General features: G+C 44.8%; 1 protein-coding gene across 5 annotated transcripts in view; it reads right to left on the bottom strand.

Annotated features, from left to right (window-relative positions):
- Positions 1–16,414, bottom strand: part of PITPNM2 (phosphatidylinositol transfer protein membrane associated 2) — a 132,416-nt gene that overhangs the window by 20,519 nt on the left and 95,483 nt on the right. For all 5 annotated transcript variants that reach the window (XM_084297518.1, XM_084297521.1, XM_084297520.1 and 2 more), the window contains 8 exons: positions 13,876–13,980; positions 12,923–12,993; positions 10,013–10,257; positions 9,349–9,538; positions 8,194–8,313; positions 7,697–7,908; positions 2,630–2,805; positions 2,098–2,268 (listed from right to left, as the gene is read on the bottom strand). In XM_084297518.1, coding sequence (XP_084153644.1) covers positions 2,098–2,268; positions 2,630–2,805; positions 7,697–7,908; positions 8,194–8,313; positions 9,349–9,538; positions 10,013–10,257; positions 12,923–12,993; positions 13,876–13,980 — 1,290 coding nt within the window. The remainder of the gene's footprint in view (positions 1–2,097; positions 2,269–2,629; positions 2,806–7,696; positions 7,909–8,193; positions 8,314–9,348; positions 9,539–10,012; positions 10,258–12,922; positions 12,994–13,875; positions 13,981–16,414) is intronic.

Raw genomic sequence — 16,414 nt, 5'->3', positions numbered from 1 at the left:
GAGCACCTGAATTGCACATGATCACCAAATCGTATCTCTTAATTATAGCAACAATTAACTTTTCTGGAGCACCCTACGGTGAACGCTCCTGCTTTAGCAGTGGCTTTGCAAATCATGGTCAGAACAGCCCTTCTGGGTAATGCATAAATCTCAACATAATTTTTACTCTAATGGAAAGGAATAGTCTGTTACTTTATGATAAGCTAACGAAGAGGCTTCATCTTACTCAAGAAGAGAATTTAAAGGTGCTTTTTTGTCAGTTCTATTCACCATGGTAAATAAAGCAGCATCTCTTTTAATAACAAAGCTCAAACCTGGAGAGGGTTCTGAAATCGTTCAACCCTTCTCAGAGTTGAGCTAATTGCTGTGTAACTCCTCTCCATTACATTACATAGAAGTGTCTCTCTAAACTTAGACACAGCCAACCTAACAAAGGTCCAGGGAGGCCCAGTAAATTAATAAGATCACTGCTTGTTGCACAGAATGATAACCAGAACGAAGGTTGCTCAATGGCAACGGGGCTTTTGCTTCAGGCTTCACTGAGAACAGGGGACTTGAAATATAGTTAAGAGGAAGAAGGTGTTTAGGAATTTTCATTTTAATTTTTATAAGAAGCCACTTGCAGCTGATACCTAAAGCATACCCCCAGAAAAATCTGCTTGTCAAGTTGCTACAGATTCCCTGAGCTGTTGTAACTGGACTGGGTACAAATGCAGTTGTGGGTGGATCCATTTTTAAAGAGTGTTGCAGCAAGATCTTTGCTAAATTTGATGAGTGAGTAGGGCCTGCAGAAAGTATTTTATTCACTCCATTAAACATGGATTTTAGTTTATGCCCATTTAAACAAATCAGATTCAGCAATTAAAACAATCCTTAAAGATACAGATACATACAAGACCACTGTTCTGCATTTTCAGTTTAAAAGTGATGCAGAGCATCAATTTTTTATTCACCTCTGGATATATATTTCTCTTCATTTGGTCCTACATGATTAAATAAATGGGAAGTTACCAGAGTTTTACAGAAAAAAACTCCCAATCTTTCTAGCTGATGGCTTTTGTATTTAACTCTGGTTTGCCAGCATGATTTCTTGTATGCTGTAAATCTAGTTTTACAGTAGAGACTCCTAGTTGCTCTGTTTACTGTAAGTAGCCTTTGACTAACAACCTAGAACAAGGGAAAAATTATGGTGAAATTTTTCTTCTTGCCCCAAAGCCTTGACCCTGCAGGGAGCCAAAGCTTTAGGTGAAGCAGAAAGGTCAAATTTAGTTCTGCACAGTGCAGAAAGCTTCTCACAAGCTTCCTGAAGAGCTCCTTGCAATGAAATCTTGCACTGAAATGGCAACAGACTATGAGAGTCTAGGCACAGAAGTGAGGTGAAGATGGTAGGAAATATAATTTATTTAATTAGATCAACTGCGAGAGCACTGATGTAATGGGAGCTGAGGCAGGGCATGGTCAGGACACAATTGCTTCAGATGCAACCCAGGCAGCCAAAAGGACATGCAGACAGCCATTTTAGACATTGTTACTGCTGCAATTGGGCTAGAGCAAGTGAAAAGGCCACTGATGGCAGAGGAATCCTAGGTATCCTAGGAAAACAGTGTCTCACTGGCAAGGTGGCAAAGGCAAGGCACTGTCACCAGCCCACCCGTGGGCAGTAGCCAGTCCTTTGGCTGGTTCCATGAAAAAGCAAAGGGTGCAACCAAGTAAATCATCTCATGATGTCACTATTGACTCTGCTCCTTCCAGTCTTCACTGGCGTCCCAAACATCAAGGTCCTGAAACTCAGCCAAGTTAATCATGCTTCATCCAGCCCCAACCACAAGCACCAGCTTGGGTGTTAAGCAGGGACCTTCAAAGAGAGATCACCACATTCTGACTCGCAGCAGCTGATGGCCTTTGTGTGACACATGTTAGGCATTTGAGTCACAAGGCACTGATTTTGTTGGAAGAAAACTACTTTTGATAAAGCAGGAACAAGGTTAACATTACGGGGCCAATTCCCTTTCTTGGCCTTTCCAATTGCTTTGATAACCTCATGTGAAGTGTGGATATAACCCTTCAGACTGCTAATATGAATCTGAAGTGACTTACCCAGAACAGCAGAATTGCCATCACCCAGTGGGAACCTCTGGTAACGGGGAATATTAAAGGGGGGCAAAAGGTAAAACTTTCTCTCCAGAAGAGGCTCGAGGCGTGAAGCAGATGGGTCTGCAGGGTGGAACAGGTTATAGACCTGCTGGCAAGCTGGTCTGAGCTGAAAGACTGAAGAGATGGAGAAAAAAAATATTCAAATATCACATGGTTATTTGTTAGATTACTGTAAATATTTGTCTGTAAAACAGATAACAGTTAAGTTTACAAAAACAGAAAAAGCACTGAAGATTTATCATCTCCCTCATCTTCCAGTTTAATCAATGGAAACAATTTATCAGCACATCATGTACAGATTCAAAAATTTCCCAGTATTTTTAATGTTTTGAACTAAATGACAAATAAATTGTATCATCAGTGTCGGCTAGAGCATACAGTGATCTGATTCCTTATGGTGCAGTAAGTGTTATACATAAATATTTGTTTTTTACTGGATTACTCAGTGAGCTCAACAGTTTACATCAGGACTTACTGTCAAGAGCTGGAATGACAGTTTTTCGTAGTGCAAGAACCAGACCCAGGGGAGAACCAAAGAGGAAGAAGTCCGTGATCTCAAACTCAAACTTTCCAATATTTCCTCCATCCAGCATAGTGGAGCTACTAGATCGCCTGGACCCCGGGTCATTTCTGAGAACACTAGAATGTAAACTAGAACAAGAGCAGAAAATAAAGACAAAATTTTATTCATATTGTTTTTTCATAATTGATGACCAGATAAATGATTGACAGCAAAATGAATTCTGTCTCTTTAGTGAAGAAACGGTGCCAATCAACTCTCCATGCCTCTTCACTTTAGTTTATTATCCAGCAAAGTGTCCCCCCAAACAATGACCCAATTTCATTGGCATCACATAGACTGTACAAATCCAAGCTTCAAGTGGGTTCATTTACACACTCCACTCTCCTCAAATATTTCTTTTTTAGGAGTCAAAAACTTGGTTACTGCTAGTGGAACAGTCACTGGCAAACTAAAATAACCAGCAAAGCAAAATTACTAGAGCACCGAGGGAAAAAGCAGATTTACAGCGATTCACTCTATTACACACATCACTGCTATGCTTTCTGGCTGTCAACATTTGAGTTCCTTCCATCACCTTACTCTCAAATGTTACGGAAAGCTGTGCTTACCCATTTCTTCCTCTTGCAAGTAGTTGGACAAATGTTACAGTATTAAAAAGGAAAGAGAAAAAGAAAATGGGAGGGGAAAAAGAAAAAGGAAGATCAACATTTGCAAGAAGATCCTTGTGTACTGAGTTTGAAGCACAGTTTCATGCATGTGCATGGCACACACTGGGAATAGAAATGTGGGGTAATTAACCCAGTGACCACGGGGTAAATTGTTTCTATCATGCACCCAGGACCCTCCCACCTCTCTTCTGCCCATGAGATCACGTATGCCAAGTTATTACCACTCAAACTACCTCTCAACCCCAGCCCAACAACTCCAGGTAACTGCACCTAAAAGATACAGAATATGTCTAAGCTTTTTTTCTGTTCCTTTCAGTTGTCAAATCTCCTTGAAAATCTCAACCTGTGTGCAGTGCAGGCTGGCCAATACAGAGGTTTAAAACAGGGATTTGACGTCACATATCCTTTGGACACGGAGGCAGAGGAAACAGGAACCCTCAGATAACAAGCCTGGGAATCCACCCCCGTGCTAGGAAGCAGTGGTTCTTTGCAGGCTAGATCTGGGATAAAGCTGAAGTGGCAGATGTGTAACTCTAATAACCTGGTTCACAAAAGGTTTTCTGAGATCATTCTCTCACGACCGTAGAGCAATAAGCTGCAATTTCTTTTCCTCTCCAGGTTCTGCAGATTCAGACTGCAGCCTTGCTGGGCTCTCACTGCTACAGCTGCAAGCGGAGGGCTGCAGACAGGCTACCAGCAACATCTTAACAGGGTGTTTTCCAACACTTCAACAAGCATCTGAACAGAGTCTATAAAATATGTAGGATAAATGGATACCACAACAGTTGGGCTGGATGAAAGGTTTACTGGCCTGAAGTCAGACACGATGCAAATGCAAGTCTCTACCCAGCCCCAAGACGAAGTCCCAGGTGCTCAGCAGCACTTGCATGGCTCTGCGTGCCACAGCACTGGCTCCCTGCTGCTGCTTCTGAATGCGTGTGCCTGCCCAGCTGGGCACTGCCATGCTCAGGGAAATGGGGATGCTCCCTCCCCACCATCTGGAGCCCTGGAACCGTTGCACTCACTCACCCCTGCGCACGCTTCCCCTCTGGGGTAGCTGTTTTTCAGTAAAAGGAAAGCTGCAAAAACGCAGATGGGAAGAGAAGTGGGTTTCACTTGGACTGAGTTTTCTTGGCAAACAGCACATTGCCCCAGAGACAGCACCTCTGCTCTGCTGGCCGCTGCTCCCAGAGGTGCTCAAAACCTTTCTCCTCGTGCCCTGCTGCCAGGTACTGCCTAGAGGAGCCCGCCTGCACGCCTGCGGTACTATTCTCCTGGTTACCATCCGCAGGGAAATATAACAAGCTGACTTACGCCAGACATACAGATCACAGAAAGTCAAAACAGTGATGTCAAAAGCGAGAGGAACAAGAGGTTACGGCAGTGACAGCTAAAATGAGTATGTTCCCAGTTCTGTGATGTGAACGAGCCTCCCCGAGATCACACTGCCAAGATGTGCAGCACTGAAACAGATTTAAAACAAGCCACCTTCAGTGAAGCTACAATTATTTTAGCTGTCAAGACTGCAACGCATTAAGTGTGCCGTGTGTAAGGAATACAAAGTTATTTAGAATGAGGTGGGTTTTGCCAAAGACAGGGCAGCGGCAGCGTGATCTGAATGAACGTGCCACAGAAAGGATCCTGACGGCGGATGCGTTACGGCAGGGCTGGTACAAGGCTTTTTGTGTATTTGCTCCTCTTCCCGTGGCATCTCTTGGTGGGGAACGAAAGAGAACGAGAACAGCCGTACTGCTCAGCGATTTGGACAGCTCCTCTCATTTTACCAGGAACTTGATAGTCTTTTTTGCAATCAAAAGAAACGAGAGCCAAGGGGAACTCTGAATCCATCATGCTCCAAGCAACCTACAGCGCCCTGTTCTCCCTTTAAAAAGCAGCAGATGTACTGTGTGCATTAATTAAACAAGAGCTTATGGATTTCAGAAGCAAATCAACTCATTTACAATAATACAAGTACAGCACAGCCAGAAATAATGTAGTTGTGCAGAAGGACTGAATTTAAAAATAAATGTGTGATTGTAATCTCCAGATGCTGCTCTGGCTTGCTGGGCATTATCCCAGAGAAGCGGGTAGGTCTGATACATGAATAAAAATGAGTGTCTTTGGCACAAGCTGAGATCTGCAATAGGCACGGACAGAAAGGCCCCCATATGCCAGGCTGCCAGTATGCGGTGCCCATTAGGAAAACTTGGCTCTGCTCCGCCAATCTCCTGCACGAAGCTGTGTCACATCAGAGCTTAGTTTTCATACGGGAAAATCATTATTTAGTGACAGCGGGAGCACTGGGGCACTCAGCCCATGACTGTGCTGCTCAGCGATGATGGCTGTGAGCACGAGGTCTGGGGACGGGGCCAGGTGTGACGCCCTGCCAAGAGGCTGGAGTGGAAGAGGAGAACCCCTGCTCCTGAACCGCCCCTGCGCCAGGGACTGGAGGGGGAGAGATGCAAAGACAACTCACGGCATCAGGCTGCTCTTTTTCCTGAATTAATCTGGCTCTTGAGCTGTGGGAGAGGCTTAGTTTTGACACAAGGTCTAAAGGTTGATTAGAAAAGATATGAAAGCCCCAAAGAAGTAAAGGTGCAGCAACCCATCTCACTGAACACTGACAGCCCTTTCCAGGCTCCCCTCGAGTGCTTCCTGAAGGGAGCAGCCACGCTCCTTAGGAGATGGAGCAAGGAGGAGCAGGACAAAGCTATCTGAAGAGACAGATGGCACCGTGCAATCCCTCAGCCATCGCAGGCCCACTGCTTCTGCTAAGCCAGATGCAAAAATGCAGCAAGACTCCAGCCCACTTCCCTGCACTCAGTCTGTGCTCTGGAGGTCAAGAACAAGGAAGAGAAAGCACATTTTTGCATGACTCACATTTTCTCCTGTAATACAGGAGGCTGTTTCAATAAGGTATGAACAAGAGACTGATTGCCTTTTATTAACCTGCTAGAAATAGCTGAGAAGCTTATTGTGTTTTTTTGTTATTTTGTAAATGCAGCTTATCTTTCTGAATATAGTAACTCTGTGCCCCAATGACATTCCCTTTGGTGTTTTCTCTCTCCTATGAATCTTTTGCAAAAGGGCCCCTGACGTGGCAGGACAACAGGAGCCCCTGGGCTGGAGCAACAACTGCAATTAATGAAGAAGGAGAAATTGGAGACAGGATTTCAGCTCAGCACAGGGCAAAAGAAACAGCCTTGGACACAGTTACAATGCAGATAACAGCGTTTGCTGGGGGAGACGTTGCTCCTCAGTACCTGGGTCGTAGGGGGGGGAAGAGGGATTAAGAGGATGATGCAGCCTGTCTGGTCCTGTAGGAGAGAAAGGGATGGGCTATCCAGTTCCACAGGCAAATGAGTCAGAAAAAACAGTCAGAAAAAGCCTCTGGGCTTACAGAAGTAATCCCTGAATGATCAGCAGCAATGGAAAGACCGCTATGAAAATTTTATCAGTTATGTTAACAGATACGTTTCTGAAAGTCCATTTGAAGAAGCTTTGCAATGTGATACTGAGGGCTTTGGTAGTGAGTAACAAATGTGAAACGTGACCTTGGTGCAAGGGTGCAGCCCTGGCAGGGGACAAAACCCAATCCCCTGTCCCTGCTTCATGCAGGGGCCCAGGTGGCTTCGCCAAATAGTCATGTAAGACAGCAGAGAGACAACAATCCTCGTGTGTAGGTGAAGGCTGCTGCCTGAGTCAGCCAAACAGTGAGGGCTGAGAACTTCTTGCCTAGAGCATCTAACTGTCCCGGCAGCAGAAACCTACTCCTATGACAGGAAAGGGCACTGCAATTCAATCTCACACTCGAACTAGGCCAAAATTAAAGGACACAACACATGCTCAGCTTTCCCAACAACAGGTCAGCTTTCAAAGATGCTTAGAAATTAAAACAACACTCGATCCCCAATCCTGCTTCCCTGTTTTCACTCACCCTATTTATATATTTGCTTTTTGACCTCCCTGCCCACGGCAGGGGGGTTGGAATTTGATGATTTTTAAGGTCCTTTCGAACCCAAACCATTCTATGCTGCAACTGCAGCACAGCAAAAAAAGCAGTTACCTGACTGCCTGGGTTGTCAAGAGACAGGATGAAGGGCTGCTTCCTCCCATTGTAATACAAAGGCAGTAGAGCAGCTGGATTCTCTCCCTGCCACTAATGGTGCTGTTATTTTTTTTTATTATTTTTGTATATACAACGCACTCAATGAAATCTATACTCCTCCAATGTAAAATTACACTTTCCTCCACCTTCCTTGTCACAGGATGACAAAGCAACATTGAAGTTTCCTAGGTGCACTGATCTCAGCTCCAGAATATTGCTGGTTCTGTTTCTTCTAAATCTTACCTTGAAAGAAAGGCTTGATGCTGCTTGATTGTGTCCAGCTCGTAGGTGGATGAATCACTCCTTTTTCGTGGCAGCTGCTTCTTTGGATCCTCTCCATTGCTACGGGGAATATCAATGTTGCTCCTGCTGAGGTGTCTGCTGGCTTCCAGATTAGAGCCACTGGAGCAATAGGTGTTGTTCACTGTTATTCCAGGAGACAGGAGGTCGGTATCCTGGGATTTGAAATACATGGATTTACCACTCTGGCAGTTGAATCAGGAATACACCCACATTTTATCTTTCTCCTTCCATCCTCCTTTCACCATCTACACCAAGATCCCATTCAGGGCAAAGCCACCAACTCCTGACACATGCTCTAGGACATACCTGTTGGCCTGGCCATCAATTAGGAAGACCGTCTTTGGCCTTTCATGCAAAGATCCTTACTAAAATCAGGGGCTGTGGAGGTGTTGTGGCCAGCACACCCATTCCCAACAGACACTGACAACCAGCATTACCTGGACACTCACAACACTCCCTCGCCGACTGCTGTTCTGGCTCTCGGACACAGTCTGATTGCTGTAGCATAAGGCATCAAATCCCAGAATTCCTCCAACACAATCTCCTACCAAACAGACCTGAAAAAGACAACAGAAGTAGGGCAGGGAAGAGCCCTTTGACTTCAGTTCAGAGATGACAGTTAAAAGGAGTGCTGGATTATACCTGGGAAAGCTGCTGTAACAGGATAACCAGTGCTTTCATCAGTAAATCTATTTTGTCGATGAACATCCATTTAGACCCTGCAGACTCCTACTAGCTAACACAGCTAATATGTTCTAGCTGTCCCCACCAGCCCACTGGAACAGGGTGGAAGCAACACAGAGTGCTGACTATTGCCCTAACTCCAGTCTCAAAAAGACAAGCTTGATTTCCTCCTCACCAACTGCCTGTGCTACTTCAGGCAAGCTTCCCTGTGCTTCTGTTCCCTGTTTGTGCTGTGAGGAGATAATGCTGTCCTGCCTCCAAGTGTGTTCAGCAGATAGGGGTCTCAGTGCTGTACTGTGCCTGAGTAGTAGAGGGCTGTCTGGGGCCCCAGGGCTTGGAATAAACTCGGGGTGGATAAATCACACTGCAGCAGAGCAGTGGGCACAGCCTGTTCAATAGCTTAAATCCCACTGGGCTAGAGAGTGCCTTTGCTCACAGAGGTGTGATGCTCAGTCATGGTATTTACAGGGCGCAGCAGCTGTGCTGTCTCAAAAAAGAAATCCACTTTTGCAACAGGCAACCCCAGTGAGAGCTGCTGAAGGTCCTTTAAAGACAGGAACACTCAAACAGCCTTGGTTTGCAATGGGAGTAGAGATCACATTTAGTAACAAAGGTAGCATTCCTGATTTGGAAAGGTGTGTCATGCTGAAAATTGATTAACTTCACAGCTCTGTAGCTTCATTTCTGAACACAAGCTCTGACTTTGTTTGGAATCCCAAAGGTTCTAGACAGAGCATAAGCAATAATCTCTCTCTCCTTCAGAAAGAAATGGAAGCATGCTTTCTTATTGCAGCTCAACCCTGTCGTGTTTCCATCCCTCCTGAGAGAGTAATGAAAATAGAGCTTCAGAAGGAAATTGCTTCACTTGCTCTTCCTTTCATTGTGGCTATAAACAGCTGCTGGCTCACCTGGCCATTGAATGACATGCCCTCCTGGGATCTGATGAACTCGCTGTAGGCCTGGTTGGCTCTGACGATGACTGTGGCTACTGCTTCTTGGTACTGTGGGGATGATGTCGCTAGCAGAGGGAGTGCAGCAAGGGGGATGTGGTCCTGGCTGTTGGATAGGCAGCCTTCATCATAGCTATATGGGCTGAGGCTGGAGAGGGCAAGAGAGATGGGAAATACTCAGCCTAAGATGCAGAGTGGGGAAAGCCATTTACAGACAGTACAGTTAGTAATGAGGATTGCTTAAAAAAAAGAAAAAAAAAGCCCCAAGATAGAAAAGGCCATTTACTCCAATGTGAATGGGTGAGAGCTTAATAAATCTTTCCCTCCCATCAAAAGTAAATCTTCAAGGACAACATACTTACAGTGATGGAACAACCCTCAGACAAGGAATTAAAGCCTTAGTATTTATTGGATTAATTAGAATAAATCAATCACAGAACTCTTGCTGCATGATTACTGTATTCACTGCAGCTAAGTATGAAATCGAGATTGAATGCCTCTCTAGTATATTAAATAAGTGCATTCTCAAAGCGTGGTCAGAGCGATCACTACCACATACAGAGCATTTCATGGATTAAAAAAAAAAAAAAAGGCAAGCACAAAATTTAACCCATCCACTTACCTGGACACCAGCGAAAAGGCTTCGGAGCAGATGGCTGGGCAAGGGACTAGCCTGATGGCAATGTGTCCAAGAGCAGCTGGGTAATGCACCCTCATCACTGTGTCAAACACGGTGGTGATGGTGTTGACATCCCCTTGCTTAGAGCTCTGATCACCACTTCCCGAGTCCAGGATGTTCCCCCCGTGGAGTACCAAAAGGAGGACATGGATTTTACTTGGCTGCATTAACGGCTGCACCGACTCATCCTAGGATGAAACAGAACACGGTAGGGAGGCTTGTTCTGCAAAGAAATTGTATTTGCCCCGTATGCATTTTATGCAAATTTTATCACATTTTCTCCCCTAAGCTAATACATAGTACCTATAATACATGCATTAGCCACATCAGTGCCACAGAAGGATGAAATGCCTGCTCTCAAACACAGTGGAGATGAGAAAAGAAAGCTAGGAAAGGAAAAGAGATACTTAATTCAGAGGACAGTGTGGGCACGAGCACAAAAGAGCATAAACTGATCCTGAGTAAGTGTGTACTGAAAATAAGGTTTCTTAACGCAGGAAGCATGAAATTTTAGAATAATCTCTCCATGTTTTGGGTAAGAAACTAAACTGTCTTGTAGAGAGAATGTGCTTAATTTATGGAAATGGACCTCAGATACACCTGGATGCAACAGCAGAGAACCTAACTTCCCCTTTCAGGTCTTATTTCCCACACAAGAAAGAGGGGAAAAAAAAAAAAAAAGAATAAAAAAGAAAAAAAAAGTTCCCTGTAACCAAGAATGGCCAACATCTGGCTGGGAGACTGCTGCATGAACACAGTAAAGGTTTATATCATGGCTGTCCAGGTACTTTGCTTCCTACATCAAATAAATTCCTTGCCTCAACAGACAGCCTGTAGTTTGTATCTGAACTGGGGAGCATTATCACCACCAGAACAGCTGCACATCCAATTGTGATGCCCCAAAAGCAGGTACAAGATCATCCACTTGCACTGGTTGCACGTTATAACACAACGGAGCAAACTATTTTTAATAGCTGTCCACTCTCAGGGCTTTCAGTGTTAACAGCTCCCATGCAGACCCAAATCCCACTAACCGTACACCTCTGAGACATGTGGAAGCAGGAGGTGCTGATCTTTGCTCCTGTGCCTCATCCCAGGGGATGGCAGAGAACATTTGAGAACATCCTGGCTCCTTCCCCAGAGGAAGGCAACTCCCTGTACCCATTGGGAGGGAGTAAGGAAGGGGTGAGAGGCAGAAGGGTTTTCTATTTGGCAAATTCTTTTCATTTTAGCGTCTTTAGTCGCCTGTTGTCTTTTGAGCGGTAATTCAGCCCCTGACGAACATGCTGGTGGGAGGGAAGCATGCCCAGGCACACATTAGCAGCCTAGCAGCTAGCTTGCATTTTTACCAGATAATGTTAAAGCATGTGTTAATACACAGCCCACCAGAAGCATTAAAATTCACATCCAAGGCTGTAATAAAGATTTTCCAGACTTCCTGCGCAAGAATGGCCTTTAATTATTTAGTACCATTACATTGTATTAATGCCTGCTCTTTAAACCCCTGATTCCAGTTTACAGTGCTTGCAAGGTGAACTTTTGCCTGGCTGGAGGCATGGGAGGAGTTCTCTCCACATCTCAGCACCGCTTTTGCTTTCAGCCAAATGTTTAAGTGCTCATTTGGAGAACAACATGAGTCACCAAGCTCAGGTCATCTGGAGGCTTATCAGCAGTCATTTGGAGGCACCTTTGCCTTCCAGTTCATTAACCTCTGCCCTTAAAGGAAGTGGGGAACATGCAAGCAACTGCTGATTACTTTGGGGTGGAGGTGGCTGTTTCGAACTTTCTTGTGAGATCTGGAGTCACTGATTCTTAGACTACCTTTTGGTAAACTCGAAGTCCCCACAATGGTGGCTAGGAATTTTGAACTGTTTTAGTGGACTATTTGTGAACAACTACAAACAACAGGCATTTTCACTTCACTTTCACGCTCTTTTTCTAAAATGAAGCCAGAAATGGGAGGGATTCGAGTCTGTATAGCAAGACAGCAACTTCTCTGCACCACTTCAGCCTCTAGGTGAAATCTTTGGGCTGTAACTTGTGGATGGCTTATGTTGAGTTGGCTGGAGCCATTCCCATCCCCAGCCACTCACTCTCCCTATAGCCCTCAGTCTCTAAAGCAAAACCAAAGCACCATGAACATACAGCTTGGCATGTAGAATAGCACCAAAGACCATACCAAACTCATCATTTTTGACTTGCTGTGACATAGCTCGGGCTCAGCAGGCACTCTGCAAGCAGCTACATCTGTGCTGCACAGATGCTTGCAGGGTAGGATGAGTACAGCCACTCCACGACACATGGTCTCGCTAGGACTCTGAAGTGCAAGAGCTGTATATTCAAAATCTGGAAAGCCAGGGGGGTAATTATTTATTATTTTATCCCGAGCTCTGATACAAGCTGTGCTATAACTGGTTTCCAAACAAGTCCCTGAGCAGCTCGGAGGAGTGGGCTACAGCACAGCTGTGTCAGTGGGACTACGGCAGCCTGCACCGTGGTGCTGCAGGAACACGGCTCTCCTGTTCCCACATCTCCACCAGCTCATTTGGCATTATCAGGGCAGCTCTACCAGCAGTGCCTCAGGCAGCAGTTATCCCCACAGGATCAGTGTTTTTTCCAGCTGGATACCTGACACTGCCTGCAAACGACAGAGAATTTTCGATATGATGTTCAAAAGACAGGTGAAATAATCCCTTAAGCCTAGCCATGGAGTACAGAGTATGCCAGCATGGCTCCAAACAACACACAAAGACAAGACACCGCTCGCAGCAAAGGAAGCAGTTTACCCCATTTACCCCACAGGGAGACTTTCCAGCAACAAGGGATCTCATTATAAGAAACCAAAGCACTTACTTCAATGATGCTGAGCCTCTCTACGCTGGAGCCAACGTGGTACTCTGCTGATGTCTCGTGATACAAGTCACCTGGAAGCACATAGGTTTAAAACATCAGCACTGCAAGACACTTTGGCAAAGACAGTCTTCCAATAAAGGCAGATTGTGCCAATGCCTCTCAGCCTTTTTGCCTCATAGTGCTTTAATTATTTCATCTAATTGCCCTCTCCTTCCCACCCGCCTCCTTCCACCAGAGAAGCCTGGGCAATGGCAGGTCACTTATTTTCCAGTAATTTCTCATAATCTCAGTAAGCAATAGAACACAAGCACGCTATCCTCTCATTACAGCAACCCAGCATCCTTACTGCATTAAGCATGGCAACAACGGGAAATCCCTGCGCAATTGTCAGAAATGATCAATTTGTGGGGAAAAATAAAAGGAACGGCTTGAACTGTTCGGGGGGAGCAGAGATCTGATGTGCTCGTGTGTCTGTGCCTACACAGACTGACTTTGTACCAGCAAGCCTAGGTGTCAGCTTCTACTGTGCTGCTACATGAATCGATCTGGTTGAGGAGTCAGCTTCTTTTCAAAACAAGCAGGAAATAAAACCAAGGCAGGTACGGATAAGAACAAAGGATGGAGCAAGAGGAAAGAAAAGCTGGGAGAAATTCGAGTGATTCAAGACGGAGCTGGAATATTTCATCATTATACGAGAGAATCCTGGCTGTGGCACAAAAGCACCCAACCAACGTGGAAAATAAAGAGAATCGAGAGCTTCCTTATCCCAGCTCCCACTGGGCAATTCTTTTTCAGCAGCACTGGGCAGTCATTTTTGTGCTCTGTCTCAGCTTTTCCTTTTATGAGTCGAAGATAACAAGTTTTACCTTTTTCAGACTGGGGCTGTAACAATTACCTGGAAATACTGTGAAATATCACATGCAGTTTTGGCTAAGAAAAAAAAATAAAATTACCCTGGACATCATCGCATTCTGGGGTTTCGATTTTATCCATCAGATCATTGGAACTCCATTTGGTTATTTCTTTCGGGAACATTTCCTCATTGTCAGACAAGTCCTCTTTAAAAACAGATGTTTTGAGAGTCACACACATACAAATATGTATACAGGCAAGAGCACAGAACAGAATTTTAAACAAAAGACCCCACAGCTCTATGTAATCTCATCAACATTTGAATGGTTTAAGTCATAATAAAACATGATACTTTACCAGCTTTTGTTAAATACAGCTTTTGTTATATAATATATTCAAAAGCCTATTCTGAAACGAAAACAAAACCTTTTAGTTGCATGTTGGTAAACAAAAATCCTACGATGTGGAAGAAATCCCATGGATTTTTAACACTACCATTTGAGGCACCAAGGTTGATGTTTTCCTTGCCATGCTTTTTGCTTGGCACCACCTTGTAACACTGCCCAAGGATGCCAAAGCAGCCGGTAGGTTTCAGTATAGGAGAGGACAAAGCAACGTTGGCTGCTAGGATCCTCCCTGAGTTGTTTGAAAGCTAAGTGAGGTCTTTGGGGGAAGCAGTGATAAGGATCACTATTGTTAATAGGACTGAATACCTAAAAAGGCATGAGTAATAAAGGAAACATAAACTCCCCAGGCTATCTTTAGCCCAATTTCCTTAGGAGACAAGACCACACTGCCTGAGTGTCTGCCATTTCCCTCCTACCTTGAGATCCTCTTCCCTGGCTAATTTTACTACAGTTGATTAAGAACAAGGGTCGCAAAAATATGATGTTCCTAGGAACATAACAAAAAGGAACAGGCACATGAAGGACAATCCCTGTAAAACACCCCACTGGCAATATCCAGAAAGGGTAACAGCCTTGCTCTGTATGAGCCCTCAAAGGATTGATCCCAGGCAGGGGACAGGGACAGCAGGCTCATGCCCTGAGCCCACACAACACATGGATGCACTGCACAGACCTAACTGCCAACAACAAAAGCCCAAATTGGGCTTTCTGGGAAAAGAAACAGCCCAGAGCCCTGGAGCTGCCGTTTGAACCCACAGCAAAGCAAACAGCAGCAGTTCAAGTCTTACAATGATACTTTTGGTATGAGCTGTTGGTTCCTTTTTGCTTTTATATATTAAGGATGCATCTTTTACTGTTGCAGAGGTTAATTGGCTTCTAATTTATTTATTGTTCTGTGCTTATTATTTCTTTCCTGAAAATTTTGGGCTTGTAAATTTAATAAAGAGCTATAAACATAATAATAACAGCAGCATTTACAGATGCCTTGACAATCTAAAAGCTGTAATCTTTGGAGACCCAGCCTTGGATTCCCCCTTGTTGCTGTACAGTTACAAAGATAATTAGTTGGAAGAATCCTAGAATCAGGAACAAAAAGATTATGAGATATATTACTCTTTTCAACATATCTGAGCTAGCAGCTCAGATCCAAGCGCAAGCCAAGCACAGACCAATCATTTTTAGGAGTTTCTATTTACACATTGACCATAAAAAGACAGCAACCTGGACACTTGCTATCAGCATGCCATTTCCTTTTTCAGCTATGGAAAAAATCCGAGTAAATCCCCAGTTCCCTGCACAAGGCAGCGCAGAGCTACCTGATCAGAGCAAGGGGAAAGCATGCGCGTGCGACACGCGTGCTGGCAGAGAATTAGGGGGAAGATAGCACTCCAAGCTCCTTCAGCAACTTAAGCTAAACGTTGAACTTATTTCCTCGAGAGGTTTAATTACAGCCCTTATTACTGCTTAAGTGATCACTGAAAGGGATACTACTCCTGTTATTAGCATTTATTACAGGATAGAAATTAGATATTACTGTATTTGTCACCATCTTTACCATAGCATGCCAGTGCACGGGGACGAGTGGGAAGCCCAAGACAAGGCGGCTTCCTGGGCTTGGGGTACGCCCACTGCACGGCAAGGAAGCACGTGTGTGTTTGGGAAGCACTGCTGAGGATGCTGAGGAACTCTGCTGGGTGCTGGCTTGCATCCTGATCCATGCCAGTTCTTGTGGCACCAACCCCCCTGGGCAGGATGAGCTGCACCGGTGCTCAGCCCCTGCTCAGACCCAGAGCTGAGAGGTGACACCTGTGCTCATAAGCCAGAATCCCATTAAATTAGGCAGACCTTTCAAACCCAACTGTGCGGGGACTGCAGAGCACAGTCTGTACGTAAAGGGAGGTGCACTGTGTACGAGCAAAAGAGGAGCTGCTGCTTTTCCTCGTAAACTCCTCAAAGTATTGCAACAGAGGGGCAGATGCCAACCGCAGCACGCATTTTTGTTAGTTCTCCTTCCCAGGCCCCTCAGGAGCACTCCAGGGATTCCCTGGGGGCCTGCATCCCAGGCAGAGCTGTCTCCATCTCAATTTTATTACTGAGTAGTTAAAAAGCCAAAAAAAAGAGGGTGGATAGCAGCAATGCCATTTCAATGACTCACTCCTCTTTTCTTGTATGTATATTGCTACAATAAATCCCTACAAAGTTTTTGTAGATGCTACATAAGTTAATAGAGACA

Source organism: Netta rufina, assembly GCF_964035555.1.
Source record: "Netta rufina genome assembly, chromosome: 17".
Lineage (NCBI taxonomy): Eukaryota > Metazoa > Chordata > Aves > Anseriformes > Anatidae > Netta > Netta rufina.
The sequence above is the reverse complement of the archived record's forward strand: the minus strand, read 5'-3'. Positions and strand labels throughout refer to the sequence as shown.